This window comes from Zootermopsis nevadensis, unplaced genomic scaffold (assembly GCF_977971745.1).
Source record: "Zootermopsis nevadensis isolate Lab colony 2312 unplaced genomic scaffold, Znev_1.0 Znev_ptg000007l, whole genome shotgun sequence".
Taxonomy (NCBI): Eukaryota; Metazoa; Arthropoda; class Insecta; order Blattodea; family Termopsidae; genus Zootermopsis; species Zootermopsis nevadensis.
The window spans coordinates 14,557,644-14,573,815 of record NW_028259139.1 but is presented as its reverse complement, the minus strand read 5'-3'; the positions used below and the strand labels follow the sequence as shown (position 1 = coordinate 14,573,815).

Below are 16,172 nucleotides of genomic sequence, written 5' to 3'. Positions count from 1 at the left end.
AAATGTAGTAGGAAGTTTAAGAATGGCGGGGCAGATGCTCCTCGACCATGCCAGGCCTGCAGAGTCGTAATGCCTCACGCAATTTTGGAGATTCAGTATGTCACTATGGAACACCTTTACATTATGATGGACAGAGTGGTTGCCATGTTGGATGTCAGTCATGGTTTAGTTCACCATATCATTTGCAACGTGCAGCTGCTTCATCTGATTTTGTAACAAGTTGCTTTTTATAGGGTGGGGTTGTCAATCCCACGCCCAACCCCAACCTGGAGGACTAGACCTCCGTATTTACAGCCCCCAGAGGTAGGGTGGCCCAGCTATACCCCCAGGCACTGGGTAGTTCGGGTACCTCGGGAGTGCCAGTCCCTGTACTCACTGATGTTGGTCCCTGAGGGGCGTGGTTTTATTGATTTTATTTGATCTTGGATGATGGATAATGTCCAGAAGACATTTTTCTTCAACTTTAAAAATTCATAATAAAATACAATGTCACAGACTTTATTATTTCATGATGAACGATCATTATTTTCAGAGCCAGTACCGCTTTGTGTGTGAGAGTGTTCACAGAGCGTACAGTGAAGGAATTGTGAAGCCACTGCCAGAGTTCCACAGATGAGAAAGGAATATGTACTAGGAGACTATTACAGCTAATTACGTCTAACATAGGAGAAACTTGTCGTCTGAGCCCATATTTTCTGCTTATGGGAATTTTGGTGCTTTCTGGCTACAGTTACGTACATTTTCTTTTTTTATCAGCAGCTCTTGCCGTTGCTGCTATTTGTGATGAACTTTAACATTTTTACTGTTTGAATGCAGAAAATTATGAAACACCAAAACCCTTACGTCTCCTGCCAAAGGTTCTTCATTTTATTACATGAATAAAATTCAGAGTTAAATTAGTCATTAGTAATATTCAACATGACATTTGACATATGAAATATTTATATGGATTTTCCCTGTCACTACATATGAAATGTGTAATTTTCTAGATCATTGTAAGATGAAGTGTGCTGTCACATTTTTTGTTTGAATCATGCCTTAACATGATTATAAATTAATATCATGATGCAACCAACATTGCCATTTTGAAAACAGAGGCCTTAATTCACAGTTGTAACTATCAAAGACTTTTGTAACTTGCATCTTTGTTTTGTGATACTTTTTCATTGGATGTTTCATACCGTGCTTCTGATTGAAGTATTTACACTTTTAAGGACATAAATCCTCTGATTTAATAAAATAATCGTAATTTTTATACAGTAAAATTAAACCTGTTCACGTAGGATACTGTTACAGGGCCACTAAGTTTCAAGCAGTGTTAATCTGTGAAGTACATGATGATGAACAGCATTGTATAATGTCCTTTCATCGTTTATCCAATACAGAAGTTATAATGTTCATGACATAGTGAAACACTTCATGATTGGCGGATATCATTTTATCAACTTTACGGTATTGGTTACGTTCTGTGATACATTTTAGATTCTGATTTTATTCCTCAGCAAATATTGGTGCATGATTTCTAAGTAATGTGAAAGATACAAAGCTTTGTGTTGGTTAGGTGGAGGCCTTAAGAAATTCAAAGGACAGATTAATTGAGTGATACTCACACTATTGACATTTTTCTGTCAAGTCTATTCTTTATATTAGAATTGGATTATTTTTAAATCATGGTTTGAATGATTGTATCATCATACATGATATTTCTGCAGGATGAAGTTTTCTCATACGTGAGATGTAGATGCTGAACATTATAGGTTAAGTAGTCGTGTGATGTGTTCAGTATGTTTGCAGTATATGTTCATACATAACTGTTATACTGCAGAAGTGGAACATGTTTCTATGAACGTAACACCATGTTGTGTTTTAACATTTTAGGTCAGTGCAGGATACTTATGTTCCATTGAGTAGTGAATATTTTGGCAAAATGGGAATATGTTGTCCCACTATGTCATGATATAACAATTTTATGCATTCAGACAAACAGCATCTTGTGTCTAAATTTCTTCTAATGCTTTATAGACTGCCAGAAATTAATTTATAATTGAAACATCTACTGCAATAGGGATTTTCTTACAAACATATTCCTCACTAGTGTGAAGACTAACTCTTAAGTTGTAGTCAATGGCAGAAATCAGAACTAATCGCGAACACAAGCAGAACGTAATCACCTCCCTGCCAGTTCATGTAAGTTGCTTACATTAAATTAGTAAACATGTTATTTGGGACATATTTTTTGTCATGAGGATGACACATTAGCACTGAAACATGGAGCCAAGTGAGATTATATTTCTATGTGAAAAAGTGAAAAAATTGCTTAAATAATAGTTCTTGGATAGGGTTCACAAATTAGTGTGCCTGTAGATGCATGTGACTCACAATACTGATTCATTGTATGTAAATCATCGTGTCATGTTGTACGGTGCTAAGTAACCGTGACAGTAGATCTAAGTAGCATCATTAAGTAACTTAGAAACCAAATTTAAACAGAGGAGTTAATTTGAAATAATTGCTCATTATAGTTTTAAAATTCTTGTTCTTCATTCACATGCTTTATTTTAATGTTGATTGTAATAAGAGCTTTATTTAATATACATGCTTACCAAAAATTCACATTTTTTCCCATACATTCATTAAAATATAGTGGCATCAAAGATGCAATGGAAACAAATATTATACAGTATCAGTATTTACTGCCATTACTAATGCCTGTAAAAGTATGTAAAAGAATTTTACAAATTATATTCAGTTTCTGATTAATTAAATTAAATTAAATTAAATCTGTGGCGTAAAAACTCCAGAGAGCCAAAGCCGACTAGCATGACTGCTGGCCTCACGTCCACGTGCCTAAATAGAGGTGAACGATCATCCAACCAGATATAGGGTGACGTGTGGTTAGCACGATGAACCCTCAGCCATTGCTAGCTTTCCTGACCGGATTACGGTACTCATTGTAGCTCCCCAATTTCATCACAATGCTGGGTTGGCACCGGTCCCATACACTGGTCGAAAGCTCATGAGAAAATTTCTTCTCCCCCGAGACTCGAACCAGCGCGCATTCCGTATCGCCGGTCCGAAGCATGATGCCTCTGAGTTTAATTTCAGAGTAACATAAGGTATAATGCTGAATCTCATCATGTATTTTGTAAGAGTGTTTGTTGTATGTGGCTAATCTTGTATGTACATTATAAAATTAAGGTTGGCTAAAGTATGGTACAATATGAGGACAGGTTACTGCGGTCAGTTGAAATAATAAGCAGAACATATCACGCCTCATAATTGTTTTTATATATGTACTCACACGAAACATTCTTTTTTGCTGTATTCATTCATACTACGGTGTGCCTTTTAACACTGAATGGGATTTATTATAAACAGTGGGGCAAAGGAAGCATAATGTGCTTATGGAAGTTGCCAAGGAATAAGTACATTGAATGTTCTGTGGCAAGAAGTCCCTGTTCTACGTTTTTGATTCATACTAAATTTGTTCCCAGACTATTCAGTGAAACCCTGGGGTTTTGTGTGATAAGGCAAGGAGTTCCGTGAGATAAACTCAATGACATTAGTTTCTTGCTGTTACCCATCTAAAGTCATTGGTACCTCAGAAACCCAAAGGGTTCCTTGGTCAAATTAATTTTAAGGAATGTGGGCCTGGGATGCTATCATTGCCATTAAATAGACCATTGACAAGTAAATAAGAATGGTCACTCAATTATACAGAGATTTTAAATTTTCACTTAGGTGAAGAAAATATAAAGTAAATCTGTGTAATAAAATAGCTAATAGTGCTAAGTAGCAGTGCCGGGACCATTAGGATTTTTCTTTCGTAGAGAATCAGTGTTATGCTGAGCAGTTCACTTTTATATCATCATTGTCAATATAAATGCACTAAGTTTGTTAGTAATGATGTAATTATCTGTTTTAATAGCAGAGTGTGGCAAGATTTATATCAAGTTTCTTATTTCCAGTGGATATATCATATTTGCAGATAGGAAATTTGGTAAAGACACATAGGTTTTTACTGATATTGAAAAGGCATGTGATGATATAAACAGGAAATGTGGAAGATTTTTACACAGTGCAAATGCTTCCAAATGTTGTGTTGAGAGAATAAAGGACATTCATGACAGATTTGAAAACATGATAGCAAAGAATGTGGATGTTACCAGCTGTTTGGAGTGGTCAAACAGGGAAGTCTTTTATCTACTCCTGTCTTGCTCAGCTGTGTAGTAGATGAGATTATAAGAAGAATGACAAGGAGAAGAGAGTGCATTACCAAAACGGGCATGAAACCGACTACATAGTTACATGGGAACCAAGTGAAAGCATCTCACAGATGAAGTTTAAGAGGATTGTTACAGTCTGTAAATAGCTGATGGACACTGTATGTAACCGACTGATTCCATTTAATAATTTTGCCAGTGGCGTCTGGGGCCCAACCAGCCTCCTATCCAATGGACACCGGTGTTCTTTCCCTGGGGTAAAGTGTGGCCGGGGTTTGACACTGACCGCTTAGCCCCATATACTGCCGAGGTTAAGACTTTGCTAGTGGCATTTGGAAGACAGACTTTGTTGTAATGATAGAAGTGTTGGTACTGATAATAATTCCGTAAGATTGTTACTTGAAGAGATTGTCTTTCATATGTGGCTAAAAGTGGAATGCTACAAATTTTGGAGTTGTGATTTAATTAGATGGGTCAACAAGCTGATTCAAAAGAAGCAACACAAGATATCATGAAAAAGTAACTTTTTAAATTAATTCTAACATTCTGATTCCAAATCTGTATGCAAAAGTTTACCATTTTTCATACATGCATTTAAAAAATAAACATCACTTACAAGGGGGCCTGGCCTATTGTTACCCTCCGATTCGGCTCTGATTTTACAACATGGCAGTGTGAATTAGGTGCTTGTAATCTCTGCACATCTGATGCCAATTATGGGTTCTGTTGCCCTTTTTGAGTGATCTTTGTACAGTTAGTGTGGAGAAATGACACTGTTGTGGCTGTGTGAATTTGCCAGACTGTTGTATGTTTATTGTGGTCATCATTTGGGACATCAAGACACAACTTGGGTACCAGTACTGCATGCTACGTATTGTATTGCGTAAATTATGTGAATAAAAGGAAATAAGAGTATGTCTTTCCCATGAAATGGCAATAATCACCCACCACAAAGACTTATTTTCTGACATATGAAAATTTGCGTTTTTTTGGGAGCAGCAAAGAATTGAGACCCTGTTCATGTACCATCACCTAACTGGAAGGAACTGCCAAGAAACACACCTAATGGAGTAAATTGAACTTAATGATCTAGTATTGCTTCTTGAAGGTATGAGAATTTCCATGTTTAGAGAAGTCAGAAATTGTTGACATTTGTTGGGAAGCAAGATTCTGTGTATGTGTGCCTGGACAGACATGGTCTGAAAGAAGAATTGAAATGATCTACCAAGAGATAAATAAATATAATAGAACAGCAGTCAAGGAAAGTGGGATCCAGTCGTGGTCGATAACAAAGTTTTAGTTTTTGCAAAGAGAAGATGAAACTGTTAACAAGAGGAAAAAGTAACTTCATTTGTAATGAATTTAAGCCAGAACAGATTTCCTTTTTTCAGTTCTTATATTTTTGTTGGTGTTAAAATTTTTATCAACTATTTATAATGTTTCATTGTTATATGAAAGTTTATTCTCATTTAAGTAGCATTGTTCTCCGTAATTAAGAAGTTCTTTTAAGAAGACCTTTGATGAATTTAAATAAGTGGTTTCATTCTTGTTTGAAGTGTTCATGTTTTTTGATGAGAGTAACATAAAGTTTTATATTGGCTTTTTAATGTAGCTTAAATCATCATAACCAGACACAATATATGTAGATGCTGCAGGTCCTGCCCCATATTTTTTGATATCTGGTGGCCACTGTCTCAACAAAATAGCTCTTACTTTTGTGTTCTTTCCAAACCATGCAATTGTAGTATCACTAAAATTGACATATAAACTGATGAAACCTTGAAACCTCTCGGTTATTATTTTTAAGTATTGAATTAACAAATAAATATTCTTCGGTTTATCAGTTGTTTGCTGCCAAAGTTCATTGAATGTACTTATTTATATATAAGTATGCACTTGATTGTTGAATGGCTCCATAAACTCCAAAGCTTTGACAGATATAAATTACGTAATTGCACTTTACTTTTCTGTGTAAGTGTTCATTATCTTAGCATTCTGAGCCCCTTACATTTTGACAAACACTGAACTTTTGTCTTGTTACTCCATTGCTTCACATGTCGTGGGCTCAGTCTTGTATACTCGGAAGTACGGTTATTTAGTTATGACTAATGTAGTATGATGTGGAGCCTTGTATGGCTGAGTATTTATTGTATAAAGCAAGCCAGCAACAGGAGGTGCCATATGAAAATGTGTAATAGTGATATACTTTATGCACTTCAATTCTGACGTGTTAAAAGATTTTCTTCCTTAATTCTGGTTAAAACAATGTCAGTACGTCAAACATTCATTAATGGTTGCAAGGTACTGTGTTTATTTCAGGAACATGCATATTCAAACAAATTGCAGTTTCCACTTTTTGGGAAAAAAATTTGTTTTTCAACATTGACCTTATTTATATTCGCTTCTCGCTGTATTACCTTCATATATCATATGAAGTGTTGAAGTTCTTTTTGTTTGTTTATCAGAGTGGCCATCTTCCAGAAATTTATTGCAGGTGGAAGTAAATTTTGCTTGTAAAATTCATTTCTGAAGAGGTGATCACTTCCTTCTGGTACATGTTGATTCCTTTCAGTTAAACATGCTTTGGTGCAGCTTTATCTGTTGGAACTGTCGTATACATTGTGTGACGTGGAGAATTTCCAGTAATCAGGGAACAAAAATTATGATTCTGTCCATATAGTTTAACTGAACACAGGTTCTGCAGTGTTCCAGGGCTGGTTCTCCTGTGTCATTCAAAGACATTACATTGTATTAAATCTTACTTTTAAAAAAAACTGTCAGGGTTTAAAAGTTATACGCTTTGAATTAACAAGATTCATTATTAGTAAACTGTAAAAGAGAATGCTTATCTGATTCTGATTTTCCTCTGACGTAGATGCATCGGCCTATGTTGCGTAGACACAACAAAAATACTTTTGTTCTGTGGTGTAATCATGCTCATACAAGACGAAAAGAAATTGACTGCGCTGAAGCTGATTTAATCCCAAAAGTATTGTGAACATTTTAAAAGAACTAATAGAAATAACAGATAGGCTTCCAACTATACCTGATACCAGTATCATTTTATAATTTTGTTCCAATATTTTGTTGAGTATATTATCTACATCAGAGTCTGTAAGTAAAACATATAGAACAAGAATGTTTCACTTCCATGAAAATGCCTTGTTTCTTATGTACGAACACCATACTACCTCTTTAATGTAACATCATCTCAGCTGGAAGAGATGTTGAAATATTAAGCTTTTTTCTGTTGCATCCGTTAAAAGCAAAACAGAGAATTCAGAGTCCGATCCTGTTCCAGTTAAAGAAGTTATATCACGTGTGTGATTTATTGTCATGATGCCAATTATTTTCATATACATAAACTTATACTTGCCTTGTGAAATTTTCTTTCCAAATGTGCCAAAAAAATGCATATTATTTTCCTTCAATTTTGTGATCATTGAAGTATAATAATGTAAGTAGGCCAATTTTTTCAAAACACAAAATTTGTTGTACATAAGAAGCTTAATTATTATCTAGAGTTATCTTTGACTCTGCTTGTATGTTTTGTGTTGTGTAATTGACCTACATTCTTTACGACCGTCTACTGTGGAGTTTGTATGCCAACAGAGTGGTCTGAATCTGAGCTCGTAATTTCTACTCCTGATGCAGAAGTATCACTTCTCAGCTCAGAAACAGAAATGTTTTCACTTCACAGCTATAACTGAAACAGTAGCTTTCACATGTCATAACCACAACCTAATATACACGTCACATCTGTGATCTGTTTGTATATTGTAAGCACAAAGACAAAGAAGTTTAAAAGAAATCTGCCAGAGGTAGTATGTGTCAGTGAGCTGCTGATCAGTCGTTCTATCTATCGAGCAAAGCTCAAATTGTTTCTAGGAATGAAAGAAGTCAGAACAATTCGTAACCAAAGAGTTCTAACTGTGACTAGTTAACTCATGATAACATATTTAAGGCAAAATATTGAATTTCAGTTAATTTGACAAAACAGAGGAAGTGACTGATGAACTATCAGAGCAGAATTTACATTTCTGTTGTTTATAAATTTCTGTTACTAAAATGTTAACATTAAAAATCATGTTCAATGATTTTGTAGTTAAAATTCTTATAATTGACAATTAGATATGTCAGTCATGTTCAAGATGGGTGAAATGAGGTAATATCTAGGCAGTATTTTATTTTTGTGTGGATTTTTATTTGTATTTTACAGTACTCTTGCTGCTGTTGATAATGATGGTTCTGTCACACTTGTGAATGGACAGAGATTTTAGTATTACTGGATTTCTGAACTTTGTCCATCTCTAGTATCTCAAAGAATACAGCATTTCAGAAACAGGTTGTAATATACCATCTTCAGAATCCTTTAAAATTGATTTTTATATGAATTGGCAAATAAGTGATGATGGTCCGTTTCCGTGTAAACAATAACATAGACAAAATAGAGCCAGCAGGGGATTGGATCTACAGACCTAGACACAGAGTAGAAATGTCGACAGTGTTGCAAATTAGGGTAGGCACATCAATAAAGTAATGTTATGTTCAACATTTAGAAACAGTGGCTTCATAGTGATACTAATAAGTTGTCAGGAACCATGATAAAATCTCTGTTCATATGTCAGAGTTATGTTTAAACATGACCTGTGGTTTCAGATCTTGCTCACTAGTTTTGCAAGAACCAATACAAAATATGACCAATCAAACCTGTCTGTATTAACTCTTTATACTCAAGGGAACATTTTGTAATACTTCAAATGTCTGGCATTTGAAAGCTATAAAAACATCTGTATTATGTCAGAACATTGTTAAAGTTCATTTTGCAGTTGGCTTCTAATGCAGAGGTTACTTTGAAAATCCGTTTATGTTATGCAGTATAACAGATATGCTGATAATCTTGTGATGGAGTAGGCATATTTTTCATTTAAATCCTGAAAATAAGATGTAATTCAGCTGTATTTTAAGCGTTGTTTACCAAAATTTTCAGGATTTAGTCATCACAGTGCTACACCTAAAATACTGCAATGATTACAGATAACCATAAAAACATGTTTGTGTTACTGATTTTGCATTAGATATATATTGTCTGTACACGTGGCAGAAGTTACGTATTTATTTTTGAAACTCTCAGTAGTGCATTGTGAGCCACCAGCAAAAAACGTTCCAGTATTATATCCCCGTGTATTTTTAAGTGGTGCTCTTTTTGGTCTGTCAGCAATATAAATGAATCAGAGAGTCAAGATTTGTGGAGTATTTGGCCATATATTATACTCAAGTCAGTACCAGTGCACAGTGAGCGGGTTAATGAATAAGATGAGTGTATTTCTTCATTTACAGTTCACTATATCAAGTCCATCTTAAAGAATGGCAGCAAGATCAGTAATTGTGAAAGTTTATGTTATGCTACTTGTGAAAGCAATTTGTTGTAATTTAATTTAATTTAATTTATTCACGTATTGGAAGACAGTTATAACAATAGGAAGAAATCTTATGCAGTATTTATGTACATGGAAAGCAGGAATGTTGATGTAGTTTAAAATTGTATTTGTGACATTGTGGTTTTAATGCTAAGCCTTTTTTATAAAAAAAGAAAACAATATTTATGGAACAGTTCTTCTTTTATGAAAAGAATTTTTTCTTGTATTCTGAAATACATGAATTTAATAACAATGCTCCATTAATAACATTAATTCATACTCAAATAAATGCCTGGTTTATTTAGTAGTTTTCTACATTTATGCTAGAAAGTATTTTATTGTATAGCACTTATGGATAACTTATACATAAACACATTTCATTTTCCTAAACTTACTGATTTTATACAGTTTTCTTGGAACAGTTATTAAATTTGATATGGAGAAATTTTTCTGCCTATAAAAGATATCTGCTAACACAGTAGGCTTTATCACACTGCCACTTAAACCATCTTCAGAGTCTTATTCCTTTTCATCTTGGTGGTTTTTATTTATGTTTACTTCACCCATAAATTATTTTGTGTGAGGCAAAGGGACAGGTGCCTGAACATCAGCCTACAGAAACCCCGTTGAAAGTGCAGAAGAGGCAATTAAAGCTCCCAAAAGGCAATTAAAAGTATTTTAGGAGAGCAGAAAAAGCACGAGTGCCAAAACGTGTGACAGATACGGAGGTTTTTGAGAAGCGTGTCATTTGACCTGCAATTCATGCGAGAAAAAATGTCAGCAACTGTCTCTAAACTACTTCCAAAATTGATTGACAGGATAAATTTCAAAGCACTTGCTAAAAAAACATTCCGTAGGAGCTTGGTTTCATGTGGAAGAAGATGAAAAACAACAACATAAAATGTAATTCTCTGTGCCGTGGTTTCATTCCTGTGTGCTACTTATCTCCAGTTATTATGATCAAGCACTGATTTTTTGTTGTTTTTGTTTTAAAATTATTTCTAAAATTATCACCTCCTCCTACTATGAAAATATACAACAGGTCCAGTTTTCTTTGCATGCACCGTACTTCCTGCTGCTAGCAGATGTCAGGACATTATTATGCCGTTGTACAAGTGACTTGCTCCTAGCCTTCCACTTGAAAATTTCACCAGCCAAGAAGTTTTGTGGCAACTATACAAGTTGTTTATGAATTCCTATCAGATTGGAGTCACTGGCCTACAAGAATCAAATAAAACTCCTTCATGATCTATTCATTTAGCATGGCTGTAATGTTAGATGACCACTGCATATTGACTATAATAGACAGTTACCAGAAGTATGCACACTACAGTGGGCACAGAATGACTGTTTCGGCTGTGACAGCTAGAGCGGATGGGAAGACGAGGGCAGGCAGGAGCAAGGTGGCAAAGTCTCTGTGAACATGTATACTATAACTGAAAACATTTTTCCCTCTTTTAATCTTGTTACAGTTGGTGGCATTTTGATATGCTGACTTACACTACACTGTATTTTGTGAACCAAAAGAACTGTAGAACACTAGCAGTGCGTGCACATGCCTTAATTCACATGCACTACATCTTCAGCCTAAACATAATGATTTTACATCCTGTAGTGCACAAAGAAGGTATGTGTTATCTCCGTACGTGCTACTGCTTTGAGGTCTTCCCTCATCTGTATTTGTAACAGTCATCCAAGCTAGGAGTTATTGTGTCAGCTGTAGTTAATATTTTATAGTGGTTACAGTTGTGAACTGTCAGATTTGTGTTTAAGATACCTTACCTGTTGATACCCACTCATACATAAAACTCTGCTAATTTAGTACTTTCAGGCTGGCATAAAATAAGCCACTAACCGACAGTGGTAGGTCTAGAGACCACATTGATCTCATCAACATTATGATGTCCAAATTAGCAGGGTATCCGATCATATATTTTATTTCTGTGTGTACCACTCTCTTGTGATTGTAATGGAAGCCAGGACTGTTACAGCTGATCCCATTACAGTCCTTCAGTGGTGAAATTTTAAAATATTTGGTTTTGAAACTAAATTATCTGCAGCATGTTTTTCAAAACAATCAAGATAACATTTTGCAGTGAATGTATTAACATTAGAATTATTACATGCAGTATTTGATTCCAGTCTTAAGTAGTGTTTTTTTACTTGTTTCTTTTTAATGTACTCATCATATATCAAAACATAATACTATACCAAAACATATAAATAAAAATCATAAAACTGATTCAACAAGAAAAATACTAACTTGAGTTGCTATTATATCCGCAGACCCAGGCATTTATTTTTGGGATGTACAATTTTTATTACAAAAAATAATGGTATGATAATGTTGATACTGTAGGAGTTTATTAACGTATGTATTATCATTGTAGAATGTGACGTATTAGGTTCTCATAGCAGTGAAGATGTCAGTGTTGTTCGTCTGGGTTGTGACGCTGTGTAGATATGCAAATCCACAAGGCATCACAACAATAGAACAATATCAGTATCACTGTAGATCACAAGTCATGTTAGACACTAAAATTTACATTTTTATTAAATAAGATACTTCATCCAAGTTTCTGTTGCAGAATTTATCCATTCTTTTCCAAGTATATTCAATTTGAATGGTGTATTAATTGGCATGTACAATTTATGAAATTAGATAATTTGAATTTCATGTATTAAGGTACAGAAAGTAAGAAATGGATTATTTTGTTGAAATGTTCATGCTTACTTGCACTTCAAAAATATTTCCTTACAGGCGTTGTTTTCAAGAATATTTTCCATCTGACCCACCACCTGTTAAAAACCAGTGTTATCAACACATGACTCAGAGCTGTATGCAGCCCTCTGATGCGTTTTCTATGATCTGCACACTGGCTACAGTTTTGGTAATATTATTTCTCATGTATGGTGCAAGATAATTATTTGATATCATAAAATATGCTTTGTTAATGTCAGTAGTTAGTAGTCATTGTTAAGGAACTGTTCAGCTTAATTGACCTGTTTGTAATGTAAGTTGTTGTGTTGGGGTGAGACAATGCCTCTAACAGTCCCAGTGCCCATTCCCCAGGTTATACATGAGGTAATATGAAGCAGTGGTGGAATGACACTGACAAGGGAACACTAAAGAACTCTAAGAAACTAGTCCCGCTACCATTTTGTCCTCCACAAATTTCAAATGGATTGCCCTGGGTACTATCTTGGCCTCTGCAGTGAAAAGCCATCAACTAGCTGCCTGAGATGTGGCATGGCAATGCAATATAAATTAGTAACACTTCTTAATAAATTGTCATGAAATTATATACATTGTCTTATGCTTCATATGGTACAGCCTGAGAATTGGTAAGAAAGTGTTAATGTAGCCCCAGGTTGTAAAAGTTTAAAACCCCTGTTATAAATATTGGGATGTTAAAAAATTTCAAATACAGTATTTCCCTTCTGGCTAATTACAATAGTCTTCGCTTGTTTACAGTGCGAGAAGTATGATGAAAACATGAAAGTATAATTGTCACTAAGCAGAGACAAATGTTTAAAGCCTGTGGCAACTTACAGCCTACCAACCCCTGCACTGTGATGTGCGCAACCAGTGGTGATTTGCTTATTGTATATGCAGTTACAGAATAACTCACTAGTGCAGTGCTACAGTGCGAATCTGTTAAATTTGATGGATTTTGGTTCAGTGGCAGGACTGTTCTGCTATCATGTTTCAGTATGATTTAATTTAAAATTGGTATAGTGATGTTGAGCTAGATCTTGATAATGTGCTAGGTTAGAGGATAGTATGATTCTGCTAAGAAGAATATTGTGATATGTCAGTATTCAGATTGTCTGTTTAGTCAGCATTGTATAGTAGACTGGATGTTTTCAGGATGGTAAACTGTCTGTTATTCTGATTTGTGGCATGAATGGTTTTGGGTGTTTAAAATCAGTGTGTCTAGTCCAAGAACGTGTTTAAAAATTGAGAAGCTGAAAGTACTTTACATAATTATTATAAAATGTGCAAGATATCATAGAAGGAAATAATGGTTACAAGTCTTTACAAACATCTGCATAATGAATCTTTCCTATCTGAACTGTAGATAAAGCAGAGAACATTGTAGTTCTGTTATTTGGTTTACACATCATCATTTCAGTTTTATAATGCAGGCTGTTTCTCAGTCCCTGTCATCTTTTAGTTGCAGTGCCATGTAGTCTGGAAGTGATTGCCCCCGTCAGCCATACAGAACTGGGTGCCGTGCTCCAAATTGGTGAATACACGTAACACGTCTGTAGAAATGACTGAATGAATGAAGTCTCTTTGTGAATGTATTTGTGTTGTCTGGTGTGAGGCTTGTTCATACAGATGAGGGATTCTTAACCTATGGGTCATGACCCAAAACTGGGTTACCATGCTGTTTTGGCTGTCATTGTGATCCTTTCTAATAAATTGAAATTATCTACACAAGCAATTTTTAGCACATGATGCAATGGGTGAATAAAAGTATGCTGTGATGGTGCAAAGTATATGTTGACATTGAGCGAATACTGAGAGCGTCAGGAAAGGGAAGGGAGATTGGCACTTGACGGGCTAGGGGTACGGACAAGGGCAGAAATATGTACGCAGGCCTTTGGATGCATCTACTGGAGTACATTTAGTGAGTAATACATGCAAACTGAGAAGATGAATGGTGTGTTCAGAACAGCCAGAACATGGCATGCGATGCAGCTGGTCTTGAGTGACTATATTTGTTTCCATATTTATTCTTGTATGTTTATGGTTCTTTTGTTTTACTTGTTATTTACCTGCTCAGCATGTACCCAACTGTTTTAAATTTTTATATTCCTACCTAATATTGAAGCTTCATAGTCAAAGCTGCAACTGCCTAGTACTACAAATGTTAAAGATGGATGTTTTCTGGGTTGTAGCATCATGTAGTCTGGTAAAGCAGTAAACTTCTACCAGACTACATGGTGCAAGAACCCAGAAGACAGCCATATTCAAACTCACCACCATGAGAACCTCAAATACTAAATACAAATGTTGATTATGTAATGGTTAATTGGTTTTTCATATATATATTAAATTACTTGCCTATTTTTATTTAGCAGCCTAAATACAATAACTCACTTCTTGGGTCATGGTTAAAAAGGTTAAGAACTACTAATACAGAACTTTCCTCGCGAGGTTAAATATGGAGACCTTCTCATCAAGAGAACTTTTGAATTTACCTGGGCTCAAACATTTTGGAGCATCACATACAGTGTGCACAGACACCAGGGACAACCACTTTCAGCATCTTGTGTGATGTGACAGGATGCAATCATAAGGACCTGCAATATTTGATTATCATCCATGCATACATACAATGGTTTTATTGCCCAAAGTCTGAGGCCTGTAATGAGAGGATCACTCTGTATTAGAACTCATAACTGATTGGTACAGATTATTTTCATTCGGAAATTTTATTCACAAAGGAATTGCAACATAAAACATTCGAGATAGACGAATATAGCTATATCTTTAATATGCACATGAAATTTTACAGGACGTAAATATAATATTGCAATTTTGAGAAAGTATGTAGGAAATACCTTAGATTTCCATAGTTTTGAGTGATAGGATTGATTCATTGCACTAGAGGTACTGTACGTTTATTAACACATACTTGGCACAGTCTTTTATGACTACTAGCAGTCCATTCAAACTGTGCCTAAATTTCACTAAGTACACATCATGTCATCAAAAACTGTGTGAAGTATAACTGAGACAAACATGTGTTCAAACCACCCTCTCCAAGTTTCTCCTTTTCTGGGGGGAGGGGATGTTTCAGTCCTATTGGCTGTTTATGATATTTATGCCTTTGAACATAAGGCACTCATAATAAACTTGTGTTAAAATTAATATAAAGATTTATTTATGTGAATCAACCATTTCTCCTGTATTACGTAAGTTTATATTTCAAGACCTCCCAACAAAATAATAATACAGAGCTGGTTACGAGTTTGAAATGACACACTATAAATTTATTCGTGTTTCTTTAACCCTTTCACTGCAATCGCCCCCCCCTCAAGAACACAAATTCTGATAACCAGTTTTTACGTGTGTGTTGTGTGTGGATGGGCAGGTATCACATGAGTAACTTTGATAAAATGTAATTTAAAAGGAAGAGCCTAGTATTTTTTGGCCATTTTGTTTGAATCTTATTCTGAAATGTAAATATCCAGAAAGCATATAATACAAGTATATTTTGGATTTGCATGCAAGACACTTTGTCAAGAAAATTTAGCAGTGAAAGAGGCAAAAGAAATATTTTAAATCAAGATCTGAAAATGGAAGGTGAAGGTGGATGTTTTGCTTTGTGACGGCACTTTTTAAAAATGAAAAGTGATTTGCTTGTACCCCATATCCTCCCCCTTTGCCATACTCCTTGTTTTTATTACCTTCCAGACTGCGATGGAATGTGATCTGAGGTTTTCATGCTGTTGATGTTCTGGGTTAGACTCATCAGTAGATGACAGTGATTCAGAGAAACATACTGTCTTCATC

General features: G+C 35.1%; 1 protein-coding gene across 5 annotated transcripts in view; it reads left to right on the top strand.

Annotated features, from left to right (window-relative positions):
* Positions 1 to 15,634, top strand: part of Ptpmeg (protein tyrosine phosphatase Meg) — a 47,858-nt gene extending 32,224 nt beyond the window's left edge. For all 5 annotated transcript variants that reach the window (XM_087344421.1, XM_087344419.1, XM_087344418.1 and 2 more), the window contains one exon: positions 533 to 15,634. In XM_087344421.1, the coding sequence (XP_087200547.1) occupies positions 533 to 616 (84 nt within the window). In that variant the 3' untranslated portion in view covers positions 617 to 15,634. The remainder of the gene's footprint in view (positions 1 to 532) is intronic.
* Positions 15,635 to 16,172: the final 538 nt, after the last annotated feature.